Raw genomic sequence first — 16,162 nt, 5'->3', positions numbered from 1 at the left:
ATCTTTTCTGACCATAATGCTATGGAACTGGAAATCAACTACAAGAAAAAAAACTGGGAAAGTGACAAAGGTGTGGAGATTATACAACATGCTGTTGAACAACGAATGGATCATTGAGGAAATTAAAGGAGAAATAAAAAAATATCCTGAAACAAGCAAAAATGAAAATATGCCATACTAACTCATATGGGATGCAGCAAAAGCGGTCCTGAGAGGGAAACATATAGCAATACACGCCCACCTTAACAAAGAAGAAAAAGCCCAAATAAACAACCTTAAATTACACATATTAGAGCTGAAAAGAGAAGAAAAAACAAAGCCCAAAGGCAGCAGAAAGAGAGAAAAATAAAAATTAGAGCAGAAATAAATGAAATTGAGACTAAATAAAGCAGTAGAAAGGATTAATGAAACAAAGAGATTGTTCTTTGAGAAGATAAACAAAATTGGAAAACTCTTAGCCAGACTTACTAAGGTAAAAAGAGAAAACGCTCAAGTAAATAAAATTAGAAATGAAAGAGGAGAAATTACAATGGGTACCACAGAAATGCAAAGGATTATAAGAGAATATTATGATGAACTATATGCCAACAAATTGGACAATCTGGAAGAAATGGATAAATTCTTAGACTCATACAACCTCCCAAAACTGAACCAAGAAGAAATTGAGGATCTGAAGAGATAAATCATAGGTAAAGAGATTGAAATAGTAATCAAAAAACCTCCCAAAAAATAAGAGTCCAGGACCAGATGGCTTCTCCGGTGAATTTTACCAAACATTCAAAGAAGATTTAATACCCATCTTTCTCAAACTATTCCAAAAAATAGAGGAAGATGGAACACTTCCTAAATCATTCTATGAGGCCAACATCACCCTGATACGAAAGCCAGGCAAAGACAATACAAAGAAGGAAAATTACAGGCCAATATCGCTGATGAACATAGATGCAAAAATCCTCAACAAAATATTGGCAAACCAAATACAGCAATACATTAAAAAAATCATACACCATGATCAAGTGGGATTCATACCAGGGATGCAGGGATGGTTCAACATCCACAAATCAATCAATGTGATACATCACATCAACAAAACAAAGAATAAAAACCACATGGTCATCTCAATAGATGCAGAGAAGGAATTGACAAGATCCAACATCGATTTATGATAAAAACTCTCAACAAAATGGGTATAGAAGGGAAGTACCTCAACATAATAAAGGCTATTTATGACAAACCCACAGCCAACATCATACTCAGTGGGGAAAGACTGAAAGGCATTTCTCTTAGAACAGGAACAAGACAAGTCTGCCCACTCTCACCATTCTTACTCAAGATAGTACTGGAGGTTTTGGCCAGAGCAATTAGGCAAGAAAAAGGAATAAAAAGAATCCAAATAGGCAACGAAGAAGTGAAACTCTCACTATTTGCAAATGACATGATTTTATACATAGAAAACCCTAAAGAATCCATTGGAAAACTATTAGAAATAATCAACAACTACAGCAAAGTTGCAGGGTACAAAATCAACTTACAAAAATCAGTTGCATTTCTGTGTGCTAATAACGAACTAACAGAAAGAGATCTCAAAAAGATAATACCATTTACAATTGCATCAAAAAGAATAAAATATCTAGGAATAAATCTCACCAAGGAGGTGAAACACTTATACAATGAAAACTATAAGACATTATTGAAACAAATTGATGATGACATAAAGAAATGGAAAGACATCCCATGGACATGGATTGGAAGAATAAACATAGTTAAAATGTCTATATTACCTAAAGCAATATACAGATTTAATGCAATCCCAATCAGAATCCCAATGACATTCTTCACAGAAAAGCAAAAAAAGAATACTAAAATTCATATGGGGCAAAAAAAGACCACAAATAGCTAAAGCAATCCTAAGAAAAAAGAACAAAGCTGGAGGCATCACAATCCCTGACTTCAAAACATACTACAAAGCAATAGTAATAAAAACAGCATGGTACTGGTACAAAAACAGACACACAGATCAATGGAACAGAATTAAAGCCCAGAAATAAAACCACACATATACGGACAGCTAATTTTCGACAAAGGTGCTAAGAACATACAATGGAGAAAGGAAAGTCTCTTCAATAAATGGTGTTGGGAAAACTGTACAGCCACATGCAAAAGAACGAAAGTGGACCATCTGTTATCGCCATTCACAAAAATTGACTCAAAATGGATCAAAGACCTGAAGGTGAGACCTGAAACTATAAAACTCATAGAAGAAAATATAAGCAACACACTATTTGACATTGGTCATAAAGGGATCTTTTTGGATGCCATACCTACTCAGACTAGGGAAACTAAAGAAAAAATAAACAAGTGGGACTTTATCAGATTAAAGAGCTTCTACAAGACCAGTGAAACCAGGATCAAAATGAATAGACAACCCACCAGCTGGGAGAAAATATTTGCAAAACATGTATCTCACAAGGGGTTAATCTCCATAATATATAAAGAACACACACAAATGAACAACAAAAAAACAACCCGATCAAAAAATGGGCAGAGGAAATGAACAGACACTTATCCAAAGAGATATACAGATGGCCAACAAGCATATGAAAAGAGGTTCAACATCACTAATCATCAGGGAAATGCAAATCAAAACAACACTAAGATATCACCTCAAGCCCGTTAGAATGGCTATAATCACCAAGACAAAAAACAACAAGTGTTGGAGAGGATGTGGAGAAACAGGAACCCTCATACACAGGTGGTGGGAATGCAAACTGGTGCAGCCTCTATGGAAAACGGTATGGAGATTCCTCAAAGAATTGAAAATAGAAATGCCCTATGATCCAGCTATCCCACTACTGGGAATCTATCCAACTACCTGAAATCAACAATTCAAAGAGGCTTATGCACCCTATGTTCATTACAGCATTATTCACTATAGCCAAGAAGTGGAAGCAACACAAGTGTCCCTAGACTGATGATTGGATCAAGATGTGGTATATATATACAATGGAATACTACTCAGCTGTAAAAAAAATACAAAATCCTCCCATTTTCAACAACATGGATGGACCTGGAGGGTATTATGTTAAGTGAAATAAGCCAGAAAGAGAAAGACAAACACTGTATGATCTCACGCATATGTGGCATATAAACCAACACAGGGACAGAGAAAACTGTACTGTGGTTACCAGGGGCAATGGGGGTGGGGGGTGGGCACAAGGGGTGAAGGGAGACATGTATATGGTGATTGAAAACAAAACTGCACAACCAAAATTTCACAATGTTATAAATTATTAAGACATCAATAAAAAATATTAACTATGTGCCAAGTACTGTTCTAAGCAATTAAAATTAAACCATCCTTGAGGCAGGAACTACTGTGGTCCCATTTAAGAGACAGAGAAACTGAGGCACTTAACCAGCCAGAGATCTAACAGCTAATAAGTGGTGGAAGTAGGACTTGAACCCAGGCAGTCTGGCTCCAGAGACCACATGTTGAGCTGCCCAGCACACTGCAGCCTATGTCCATGGTGCAGCAGGTCAGCTGTTAGGGAAGGAGTAAGATCTTCCTTTCCACTCTAACTAACGTGTCAGGAGTACTGTCCATGTGTGCCTTGCTAGGCACTGAGATAAAGCTTGATATTTGTCAGTGAATACTCATATGTGATTATTCCCATTTTGAGGAAAGAGAGCCAGATCCTTCAGTTAGTAAAAGGCAGAACAGGATTTAAACCCAGGCCCTGTATTTCCAGAACTTGTGTCATAACTAGATGTTCTCCTGCCTCCATGTTCCCAGGTTCCTCTCACACCTCTGGTCCCTGGAGGAACTGAATGTTAGTCATCTCTGAGTGAAGGCTGAGCCAACAGCTGGTGAGTAGTGATTTGCTGAAGTTAGTCTCTGTCTGCATGGCCCAGATGGTAAGATCCTGAAAGGCAGGGGCTGCATGTTAATTGTTTTATGTTCCTCCTTTCTCCTAACCCCCAAGTCTAGCTATGCATATTGCGGCACTGAGTGTGCAATAGAGAAGAAATAAGTGAATGAATGAATGAATGAACCCTTGCCCCCACCTCTTTGGGCCAAGCTTGTGCAGTGCCACTTCTAGTCACAAGTTCACAGACGCCTCCTCCACTCCTGGGCACCATGCCAGGTGTGTCCTGGGAGATGGCTGGGTGCTCACACCCCTCCCTTCTCCACCCGAGGATACCCTCCTTTTCCAGCAGACCCTCTCACCCTCCAGCCTGGTCTGGAAGCCTGCCCCATCTCTGGGCCTCCGTTTATTCAGGAAATTCTGACTCACTGGGTCATCAGCACACGCCAAAGACAATCAGGGTGGGCAATTAGCTCAAAGTGAGTCCCAGATAATTGGCCAAAGGCAAAAGAAAGGGCTTCTTGGATTGATGCACGTTCTGTCCCCACACTTCCCTCACAGGACACCTCAGAGAGGGATCTTTGTGTGCTGAGGACAGGACACACACAGGCTCAAGTTCCTAGTCTGTGTAAAGAGCACTGGTTTGAAGATCAGAAGACTCACACTCTCATCCTGCCAACCGTACTGTGTGACCTCACCTTCCCGTCTCTGGGGCTCAGTTTCTCCACTGGTAAAGAAAGGGTTGTTTTTTTGGCTTATCTCTAACATTCCTTCCAGTTCTAACTTTATTGGCAATTATATCCTAGCTTCTCTTGGTATCAGATTCCTAATCTAGCAACTAAGGGTAATCATTCTTCTCCCTCTATTAGCCTGAGAGAACTGGAAAAATTAAAATGTACGTTATAGATGTACAGCAAAGTCCCCAGAGGCCCTAGGTCTGTCACTAGGGGAAAATGAGGTGGGAAAACTTGTGTTTCCTGTGGTCACATGGTCTGGCTGTGGTGGGAAAAGGGAGTCCTGGGCCCCTGAAACAGCCATGGCAGGTGAGGCCCCCACGCCAAGCTGCCTTCATCCTCTTCCGGTCTCCACCAGAAGATCCCACAGCGCTGGAACTCACTGCTTACCGGCAGCCTGCTTTCATTCGTCAAGTCAGCGGGAGTGTACACATTTAGGTAAAGACAGTCTTCAGAAAACTGGAGAGAGATGTTCTCCTTTCTGTTGGTAAAGAGATCTGAGACCATCTGCCCCGCCGCTGGGTCTTGGGAGCACCTGGGAGCGACAGGGGAAAAGAACAGCTCCTGAGGTTCAATCAGAGCTAAGGGAAGAAACATCTCCTACAGTCAGGCTGGACCTTCGACTGGGAGGGTTAGGCCTGTAATAGAGTTGTTCTTACCAGACTTGAGACACTGGAATTGGCAGGAGGCTGTCTGGGGATATGGGTGGGGGGTACTTGGGTTCACTGAGGTCTTTAAGAATTATGTATAGTGAGGAGGCCTAGGCACCTGTCCCCTTCCCAGAGCCTTCAGGATTCCCTGGGTCAAGGAGAGGAGGCTGCCTATACACCTGGGAGAGGACCACTTCCTGCACACATGGATACAGCCTGATTCTCCGCTGGGCTCTGTATGGTGGGAGCCCATGTTACTCCACCATATAAACTAGGTGTTCTAGTCCACGGGACACTTCCATAAACCATGAGAAGTCACTCAAATGGAAGACATTGAGGGTGTACAACAGGTCAGGGGTGAAATATTGGTGGGGCAACACCAGGAGAACTGCATTCTAGTCCTGCTTCAGCCACTAATATGCTCAGTGACCTTTGGTGAATACCTTCCCTGGTCTGGCCTGAATCCTGGAGGTCTAAAGTGAGAGGACTGATTTCTACAAGGGTCTTGCAGCCTTGACATGCTAAGATTCTATCATCACCCAACCCAGGCAAGCACTAATGGCTGCCCAATTAACATATCTTTAAGATCCAACATAGATTATAATTGGTAACATTTACTGAGTCCTCCCAGCATGCCAGGCTTGTTTTAAGTACCCCTTATGTATTAACTCATTTAATTCTCAGATCAGCCCCATGACATAAATTCTATTATTATCCCCATTTTACACTTGAGAAAACTGAGGCACAGAAAGGTTAGAGAACCTGCCAAAGGTTACACAGATCCATACTATGGAGTGCTTGTATTTTCAAGGACATTATCAGCTACATTTCTGAATCTCAATGTACCCAGAAGGCAGGCATCACTGTCCCAGTATGTAGATGAGGAAATTGAGGCACTAAGGTGCTTGGATGGCACAGCTGTCAAGTGGCAGAGTCAGAGGCTGCAAAGATGACTCCTTGACTTTCATCCTGAAGGAACTTTCCAGGGATCACTAAGAGCAGGGGGCATGATATGCATAAAAGAAGAAATTCAAACATCAAAATGGGAAAAAAGGGCTCAATGCCACTAGTATTAAAATAAATACAAAACAATAGCAAAATTATACATATATTTATGACAATTATTATTATTGTTATTTTGCCTATCCATTAGCCAGAAAACATTTTCTAATAACCCCAAGCATTGCCAAAGTTCTGATGAATGGAAGTTTTCATTAATTAACAGAAGAAGTTACTGGAGGGAAATTAAGAACAGATGAATACTCTTTGACTCAGAAATATTGTTTCTTGAAACATCTCCAAAAATGTTCATGAAGGTACATAAACATTTAGCTACAGGATGTTCATCAGAGTGCTATTTATATCATCAAAAATATCAAGGACAACTTAATGAACTCAGATGAAAGATTGGGTAAATAAATTATGATTCACTACTCAAGGCAATGCAGCTATTAAATGTCAAGCTATGATATTTAATGTCACAGAATGATGTTCATGATATACTTATAAGTGAGCAAAGCAGGCATCCAAACTATCTGTATAGTGTGATGGGATATTGTGACTTATAATAAGAAACATATATTTGGATTTTGTCCAGTTTCTGGTACAGAGCTCCTGAAATCCTTGGAGTTTCCGAAGTGATGAGAACTATAAAAGTGTCTCTTGTTATATTAGTGAGGTGGATTTGGACCCCACCTAAGGACGGGGCTGGTTGTCAGAACAACAAAGCGTGTGATTATAGGTCTGGAACTTTCAGTCCATCCCCCTGATCTCTGGGGAAGAGAGAGGGGCTGGAGGTTGAATCGATGGTCAGTGGTCAATAATTTTTTTTTTTTTTAATTTTTTGTTTATTGCAGTAACATTGGTTTATAACATTGTAAAAATTTCAGGTGTACATCATTGTACTTCTATTTCTGCATAGATTACATCATGTTCACCACCCAAATACTAATTACAACCCATCACCACACACATGTACCCAATTATCCCTTTCACCCTCCTCCCTCCCCCCTTCCCCTCTGGTAACCACCAATCCAATCTCTGTCCCTATGTGTTTGTTTATTGTTGTTAAAAAATATGGAACGCTTCACGAATTTGCGTGTCATCCTTGCGCAGGGGCCATGCTAATCTTCTCTGTATCGTTCCAATTTTAGTATATGTGCTGCCGAAGCAAGCACAGTGGTCAATAATTTAATCAATGTAAATTATTCCTTCCTATGTAAGGAAGCAGTCACTAAAAAAAAAAAAAAAAGGTTGGGGGTTCAGAGAGCTTCCAATGTGATGAACCAGAGCACTTCCATGTGCCACGGTGCCAGGCCCCAAACTCCACAAGGACAGAAGCTCCTTTCTTCAGGACTTTGTCCTAGATATCTCTTCATCTGGCTACTGATCAACATCCTTCGCAATAAACTGGTCATCTTGTGAGTAAACTAGTTTCCTGAGTTCTATGAGTAGATCTAGCTAATTAATGGCTTGGAGGAGGTCATGAGAACCTCTGATTTATAGCGGATCAGTCAGAAGCACAACCTGGACTTGGAATTGGCATCTGAAGCACAGGGCAGTCTTGTGGGACTGAGCCCTTAAGATGTGGTATCTGACACTACCTCCCAGTGAACAGTGTCCGAATTGAGTTGAACTGTAGGACAACCAGCTTGTGTCTGAGAATTGCTTGTTGGTGTGGGGGAAAAAAAAAAAACACACATGTTGGAATTGGGTGTAGAATCTTATGTGATTCTATTTTTAAGAGAGAAAATATGCAACAGGTAAAAGACCGGAAAAACAGAACCTAAAATATGAACAGCAGTTCTCTCCAGGGATGGAATGGCTATGATATTCATTTTCCTACCTTTACTTATCTATACTTCCTCACTTTTCTGTAATAAATATGTATTACACTTGCAATCAAGAAATAAGATGAGTGAATATTATTTTTAAAGGAAGGGGAGAAAAGTAGAGAAGAGGAAAAAAGACATACAAAAAAAAAGAAAAGAAGGCAGCAAAAGGCAAGACCCTGGAAATTCCCATAAATGCCTTCCTGAGATGAATAAGGTCTAAGTGGGTGCACATAGGCATCCAGGTGCCCTGGGAGATGGCTGAGGGGCTTCTTTGCTCAACTTGACAAAAGTGACTAGGACACACCAACTATTGCTCTGCTAGTAACCAGGTGGCTGGACACACTGGAAAGTTGAGAACTTACCTGGTCGACACCCCACAGAACTCCCCACCCACACACCTCCTGGCTCACCCCTCTCACCAACTATCGCAAAGTACAAACAGGAGGATAAACAGAACCACTACTTCCAATCCTCCTCACTGGTCAACTTTTTATTTTTTCCAAAGTGCTTATCATATTCTAACACATTATATAATTCATTTATTAATTTGCACGTTGTTTATTATCTGTCTCTGCTCCTAGAATGTATGCTTCATGAAGATGGGATCTTTGTTTTGTTTACTAATGGATCCCAGGAACCTAGAACATGCCTGGCACACAGTAGGTGCTCAATAAATATTTGTTGAATAAAGGGCTCTAGAATGTTGTGAGAGTTCTGGAATGTCTTTAAGGATCTACAATATCTTGAGGATTCCAGAACAAAGTGTGAGGCTCAGAGGATTGCCTTGGCTCCTTCCCACATCACTTTGAGGCAAACACCCCACTGAAAGACGCCAAAGCCACCCCCCGGCTTACATCGGAGGGTAGGAGGTGGTGTTCTTCACGACGTGCCATGGTTCTGCAGGCTGCGGCGGAGCAAACCTCAGGGGTCCAAGAGGGGGCTTGGCAAAAGGGATGCCCAGGAAGACGGCCACGGGCTGTGCAAATCCTTCTAAGCTGACGTACTTCCCCAGGACCTTGCCCTGCACAGTGTCCACAACAGGCGGTGAGGATGGGTGCCCTGCTGGACATTGAGAGGAAATGAGGACACGTCAGAGGTGGAAGGTCACTTAGATTCCAAGTGGGTCTTGCCACTTTCACCATGTGACCTTGAACGAGTGACCTCAACTCTCTAGGCCTCAGTTTCTTCTTATGTAAAAGAGAGATGACATTAACTATCCTTCCTAACTCATAGGGCTATCTAAAGGAGCAAATTGGAACTGGAGGTAAAACAGCATCAAGTGAAAATTAAATGCAAGAAGGAGAGATGCTGGGAGTGAACAGACACTGGGTTTCCACTCTCAGGAGCCTCTGGAAACAATTATCCACTAGGATCCTGGAGCTGAGCTGCATGCTGGATGGGAGGATGAACAAGAGGTGGTCCCTCTTCTCAGAAGCTCTGAACTTTATAGGGAGAATGAGCCACGTACATACTTGACCCTCCTGCTGGGAAGAAAGTGGTCAGTGTCCTGAGAGCGGCACCAGTAAGGTCCTGCAGGAGTTAGAAGAGGGAGCGAGGCCTTCTGACTGGTGGCATCATGGAGGCCATGACCTTGGGGCTGGAACTTGCAGCAGGGGGAGGGCTGAGCAAGTGGAGTTAGAAGAGGGGATATAAAGATATAAAGCAGAGAAGAGAATGTGCCGAGATGAGGCTCTGAGACAGCAAAATGCAAAGCCTGCCCGAGAAAGAGTGATGGCCCATTTGATGTTGGTGACGTGCCCCCTCCCCTTGGGAACTGTGAGTAACAGACTCTCTTTCCAATGGCAGTCGGCTCCTGCTCTGTCGGTCTCACCATTCCTCAAATTTCTGTAATACGCTATGATTTAAAACACTGCTTTTATTTATGAATTCTTTTTTTTGTATTCTTTCCATGCCAGGAACTACGCTCTTTAGAAACAACAACCCATTGCCTCCTCACAAGAACCCGATGAGGTAGGTACTGTCCTCTTCTCAGGTTTAGAGAGGTGGAAATCAAGGCATAGAAAAGTGAAGTAATATGCCTAAAGACACACAGCTAGTAAGTGCTGAGCTGGGACTTGAACTCATGTCCTGTGACCCCAGAGTTGATATTTATATTCTGTTAAGCCATTCTCCATAATTTGGTCATATCTGGACTAACATCAAGGGGAAAATAAATTGAGCTGTCAAAGTTCTCATCTGCGAGGCACTAGGTTAATTGGTTGTTTTCCTGTGCTTGGCATGGGCAGCTTAGCTCTGGGGGTGTTTATCCTCCTCTGTGTCTCTGTCAGACCTGGGACTGGGGACGCTCTGAGCTCCAAGTCTTGAGGGCAGCTGCTGTAAATCAGGACCTGTCATGCCTTTGTCCTGTACGTATCTCCTCCACCTTGTCCCCAGACAAGGCTTTCGAATGTGCCCCCACTATTTGTATTTCAGAAGGACTCACCGCAAGCTGTGGAAGTGGCCAGGGAGACCAGGACCAGAGTGAAGAGCCACATCGTGGAAGGACAGCAGGCCCTCGGCCTGCAGGTCTCTGAGCTGCTGGGAGGGGCTGTACAGTCAGGCCCCAGAGCCTCAACTCCTGTCCTGCCCCTCAGCTCCCACCCCCTTCTGGCTCCTGCCCCCCAGCTCACACCCCATCTCTCACCCAATAGTCTAATCAGGAAATAGCAGAAAAACTCTCTCCCTTCCAAAGATCGCTCTGGGTGTCTGTTGGTGCCTCTGTTCCACGCTTGCCCAGAGTTTACCTTCTTTTATCTAAACAGCCTGAACTAAACTCTCTGATTACAGATAGCCACAGATTCTTCAAACAACTTGTTACATAAGAGATTCTCCCTTTCAGGACTTTAACCTCAGTTCTCTGTGAGCTTCCCAAAGGCAGGCACAGGCATACAGATGCCTTTAGACAAGGGGAGACTTTGTTCTGGGATCCTCAGAACAAGCTTGAAAAGTTTTAGAGCAACTCCCAGCCCCACAGCTACTCAGCTGGGGAACTGAGGACAAATCTCTTAGCTTCCCTTGGCTTCTGTTTCATAGGGCTCTATGCTGTGACTTTTGGAAGCGTCTTAAATTTCACCCAGTCTCCCTTCTGATGCCTAAATTAACTTTACAATATTCCTGCCAAGTGAGTCAGCTTCCTGTCCCATACCTCCAGTGCCAGGGAACTCACTACCTCTAGAGGCAAGGATCTTTGGACAGAATGTTCTTGCGTAAACAAACTCCATCCCTCCATAGTCCCCGGTTCTATTCATTCATTCTCCCACCCATCCATCCTTCTATTTATTCATTATTCCATGTATTCATTCATTCATTCTCCAAACATTTACCAAATGCCTGACACTATGCTAAATGTTATAAATACAAAGATGAATTCAAGACTTGTTGCATCAACTCAAGACGTTCATCACGTAGTAGGTAAGACAGATGGGGCATGGGGAGTGTGAATTGCAATGCAATGTGAAAGCACCAGAATAGAGGGATGCAAAGTGCTCTGGGTACACCTGGGAAAGTGTCCTTTACCTGTTGGGGACACAAGGAAAATGCTCAAAGCCTGTTTCATAGAATCGTTAAATGTCCAACAATAGGGAATTCATTAAATATACTCTGGTACAGCTGGCTAAGGAAATACTATGCATTCACTCAAACTACTAATGCACACCTCTGTTTATTGACAAGGAAAGAGAGTCATGATCTATTGTGAAGAGAAGAAAACAGGTTATAAAATAGTTCTGACTGCTTTGGGATACTGTTTGGCAGCTCCTCAAAAATTAAACATACAGTTTCCATATTTCCCAGAAATTCCACTCCTAGATATGTACTCAAGATAATTGAAAACATGTCCATACAAAAACTTGTATACAAATAGCATTATTTGTAAGAGCCAAAAGTAGAAACAACCCAAATGTCCATCAACTGATGAAGGGACAAATAAAATGTGATCTACCCAAACAATGGAATATTATTCAGTTGTAAAAAGTAATGAAGTACAGATACCTGTTACAACATGCATGAACCTTGAAAACATTATGCTACTGAATGAATCCAGACACAAAAGGCCACACATGGTGTGGTTCTCTTTACAAGAAATGTTCAGAATAAGCAAATCTTTAGAGACAGAAAGTAGTTTATAGGTTGTTAGGGGATGGGGGGTGTGGGATGAGGAATGACTGCTAATAGGTATGAGGTTTCTTTTAGGAGTGATAGAAATGTTCTGGGGTGAGAGAGTGGTGATGGTTACACAACTTTGTGAACACACCAAAACGACCGAACTGTACACTTGAAAAGGTGAATTTTATGGTATGTAAATTATATTTCAATAAAATAAAGAAACATTTTATAAAAATCCAGTCATGTATAATATCTCATTTTAGTAAAAATACGTATCTTTATTTTCATAGGAAAAATTCTGGAAGATTATACATTTAAATTGCATTACAATAACCATTTCCCGGCTATAATTTTGTGAGTGTTTACACTTGTTAGTATTTTCCACTTTTATTCATTCAGACTTTCATTTGACAAATATATGTTGAGAGCTCACTGTGTGGCAAACACAGTGCTGAGTGTTTTGTGGAATCTCATTTAGTTGTCAAAATAACCCTATGAATTGATTCTGTTATCTCGTGGGGCACAGCGTGGTCCAGGAACTGGCCCACAGTCACATATCAAGTATGAGGAAGAGCTGAGGATTGAACAAAAGTTGCATAACGTTACAGCCCATACTCACAAGCACTCTGCTGTGGTGTCAAAAACTTTTTGAAAAACCAAATTTGTTGGTGCCCTAAGCACATGCTTGGTTCCCCTGTGGGTGAGCTCATGTAGCCTCTGTCTTCTAGGATCTCCTCCACCTCCACCCCTTCAAAGTGCCGCACCTTCCTGCTAACTCCTCCTGGATCCTCAGGCTGCCTGGAAGGACGGTTGGAAATAGGAGTGCTGGGGCTCCTGGGAGAGGTAGTGAGCAGGTGGTGGAGGTGTGTGATGATGGCTCACACTTCATGGTCTCCTCTCCCAGTGTGCACTTGTCACTGAGAAGATGCTGCCCAGCCTGGAACACATGCCCTAGTCCCCCTCACATTAAACAGAGTCATGATATTTGTTCTTGCCAATGGAGGGTGCAGACGTGAAGCAGGGTTGTCTCCAGGCCAGTGCAATAAAAAGACAGCTGTGCCTTCTCCACTATCACACTATTTTCCCAGTGTCATTGACAAGTCTGTCTTTGTCCAGGCCAGACCAATATTGAAATCAGGGAGAACTGGCAACCAGCAGCATAAAGCACATGATAATCCCGGAAAAGCTGACATGTTCTTGGCCGGGGCCATAGGTTATAGCTGAAACGAAGCTTCTGGAGACTCAAAATTCTAAAAGGGATGCTCTTTTGCACTAATTCTAGACACTGTGACAGGCAGGTGATGGGGATCCCTGTGGTGGGGTGAGAACTTTGTGACAGCATTAGAGTCAGTCCCCACAGGTCATGGCTTCTGCAAAGATTGACCTGGCCTGGGGGTTCTCCCTTTTATCCAGGAAAGAATCACTGGTCATAAAGAGTGCCTTAATAAATAGCACCCTTATCTCTATCCACATGGAACAATCTGGGAGGTCTCATAGCAGACAATGAGGCTGTTTCTAATAACTTAGCGCACCACACACACACCACACACACACACACCACACACACACAAACACACGCACATACACACACACACACATCTGTTAAGGCATAACCATCCTGCCCTTTGCTCTGGTCAGCTGACCTTTGCAACCTGGGAACACAGCCCTGGCTCTTATCCGATGAAGATTGTAGGGTGCTGTCCTCACAAAATAAAAAAGGTAGGGATGAATTATTCTCCCAATTCCCTTGTTCAATCACATGCCCCCTTGTGACACCAACCAGTTCTGCAAATAGAAGAAGCGACTCCCAGACCTTGCCTTGTCTGGCTGCAGCCTGCTGGCTCTTTCCTGGCTCATGATGACTTTGCAGAAGTGATGAGTGAGGTTGGAGTCTATGAAGCCTCAAGCCAGACCTCAGTTTTGGTTAACATGTATAATATCCCTGTGTCACATTAGCTGTAAGAGATCCAGCTCTTCTAGTTTCAGTGGCAGTTGACTGGGATTATCGCTGTTCCCTCGGGGAACTCCCTGAGGTTTCCCCTGTGGAACTACATGGTCTGAAGAGTAAACTCCTAGGAACTGACCTTAACTCCTAAGTGATTGGGCAGGTCTTAGGAGAGAAGACGCCTCTGGGGGCTCCAAATTAGCCCCCCAAACCTCTCCATCTCCATCAGTTTACTCAATAGATACATGGAGAGCACATGCTAGAACAAGCACTGGACTAGTAGGAGCCCCTGTCCTACTGGGCCCTTCCCTTGACTTTGTCTATTAATCACGGGATTAATCAGGCAGAGCCTTCATGGTGGGGAACACGGCACTGGAGACCAGAGGTCTGGGAACCCCACTAGGTGATATTTGGGAGTCCATTCTTGGAATTGGGTGCTGATATGCAGGGGGTGGCTATGGATGAGGTGACCTCTCAAGTACTGTTCACCATGGATCAATATTCTGTGAATCTAGAATTCTATGACATTTTCCAATGCAGCCTAGACATTAGCATTATATCTGGAACCTCAGTTCTTCTCATTAAAAACATCACTTTTTTTTCCATAATAGCATACCATCTGTACTATTATTAGCAGTTTTCTTAAGTGGATTAATTCTTTTTACTTTAACATGCTCTCTGATAAATGAATTTTTACATGATTTCTATAAACGGGAGACCTGAGTAACTTGCCATGATTTAAAGGTGTTAAAAATAATATTCAGGGGCTGGCCTGGTGGTGTGGCAGTTAAGTTCACATATTTTGCTTTGACACCCCGGGGTCCACCAGATTGGATCCTGGGCGCAGTCCTACTCACTGCTCACCAAGCCATGCTGAGGCAGCATCCTATATAGAGGAGCTACAACTGTACAACTATGACACATGACTATGTACTGGGGTTTTGAGGAGAAAAAAGAAAAAAGAGGAAAAATTGGCAACAGATGTTAGCACAGGGCCAGTCTTCCTCTAAATAAATAAATAAATAAATAAATAAATAAATAAATAAATAATCAACTGAATAAATTTTAATGACCTTGTTAGTTTTACTCAATGATTCATGGGTTGGGCAGCATCCCACCTAGAAGTTAGAAAGGAGCTCTGAAGAGCTGTACAAAATGAAAGACTTCTATAGGTGGAAGGAGTAGGACAAGGAAGTTACTGGCAAAGAGAGGATTGCTTGTGGCAAGGTCAATTTCCTTTGGAGGATGGCAAGAGTCTATCAGGCAGATGACCTCACTAGTCTGACCAGGTAATTCCAGATTGACTGGTTTAAGATTCCACTCCTAGGAGAGGTTGAAACTGCACTTAAGTTAGCTATTAAGTCTCAGTTTGGTGATGTGGGCTTAATGCAAGTGACTCGATTTGGGGTTTGCTGTCTCTTTTTCAACAATTTCCGCCTTTCAATCAGACTCTCAGCTTTACCGAGAGATGTGATCAAGATTCAAGGCATTAGTGCGACTCCCAGCTACTGCTTTGAAGTTCTCACAGTTTTTGCTGATCCTCTGTGTGGTATTCACAGATTATGACTCCAAGTTCCCATATTTTTAGTCGGTCCTTCTCTTGTTCCTTTTCTGATGTTCCAGGCTTAGGGAGATCATTGCTTGGTGTTTAGTGGCTGCAAATATGTATTGAAAGCTTTTGAGGGTATACAGAGCACGAGAGATTTTTATGATTGTTATAAGCAGGATAATTCCCAATGTCTAGAGTGCACTTTGGAGCCCTGGTCCCCAAGACCCAAACCATCAAAATCAAATAAGTCAAAGAAAGACCCTCTTGGAGGAGTTAAATCAAGTGGCTTGTTCAGTAATTTTATGTAGCTGAGTTTCAACTTCCCCAGAAATGTTAATCTAGGTGCAGCATGTAGCATTGGTCACAGCACAGACACCTCCTTGTTCAGCTAAAAGTTAATCAAGGGCCATCCTAATATCAAGAACAACCTTGGCCAGAGTCTAGGGATTTTTTTTGTGTGTGCAGCTATTGATTTAGCAG

At 42.5% G+C, this 16,162-nt stretch overlaps 1 protein-coding gene and 1 non-coding gene across 2 annotated transcripts in view; both read right to left on the bottom strand.

The window, feature by feature from the left end:
• LOC101408396 (liver carboxylesterase 1-like) overlaps positions 1 to 10,579 on the bottom strand; it is a 32,685-nt gene extending 22,106 nt beyond the window's left edge. The window contains exons 1-3 of the mRNA XM_087420347.1: positions 10,528 to 10,579; positions 8,939 to 9,143; positions 4,991 to 5,135 (exon numbers count right to left, since the gene is read on the bottom strand). Of these exons, the coding sequence (XP_087276473.1) occupies positions 4,991 to 5,135; positions 8,939 to 9,143; positions 10,528 to 10,579 (402 nt within the window). The remainder of the gene's footprint in view (positions 1 to 4,990; positions 5,136 to 8,938; positions 9,144 to 10,527) is intronic.
• LOC147913142 (U6 spliceosomal RNA) lies at positions 7,321 to 7,427 on the bottom strand. The gene has a single exon (XR_015549204.1). It is a non-coding gene; the product is annotated as a U6 spliceosomal RNA (small nuclear RNA).
• Positions 10,580 to 16,162: the final 5,583 nt, after the last annotated feature.

This window comes from Ceratotherium simum, chromosome 30, assembly GCF_057802395.1.
Source record: "Ceratotherium simum simum isolate JZ-2026a chromosome 30, ASM5780239v1, whole genome shotgun sequence".
In the NCBI taxonomy this organism is placed as follows: domain Eukaryota; kingdom Metazoa; phylum Chordata; class Mammalia; order Perissodactyla; family Rhinocerotidae; genus Ceratotherium; species Ceratotherium simum.
The sequence above is the reverse complement of the archived record's forward strand: the minus strand, read 5'-3'. Positions and strand labels throughout refer to the sequence as shown.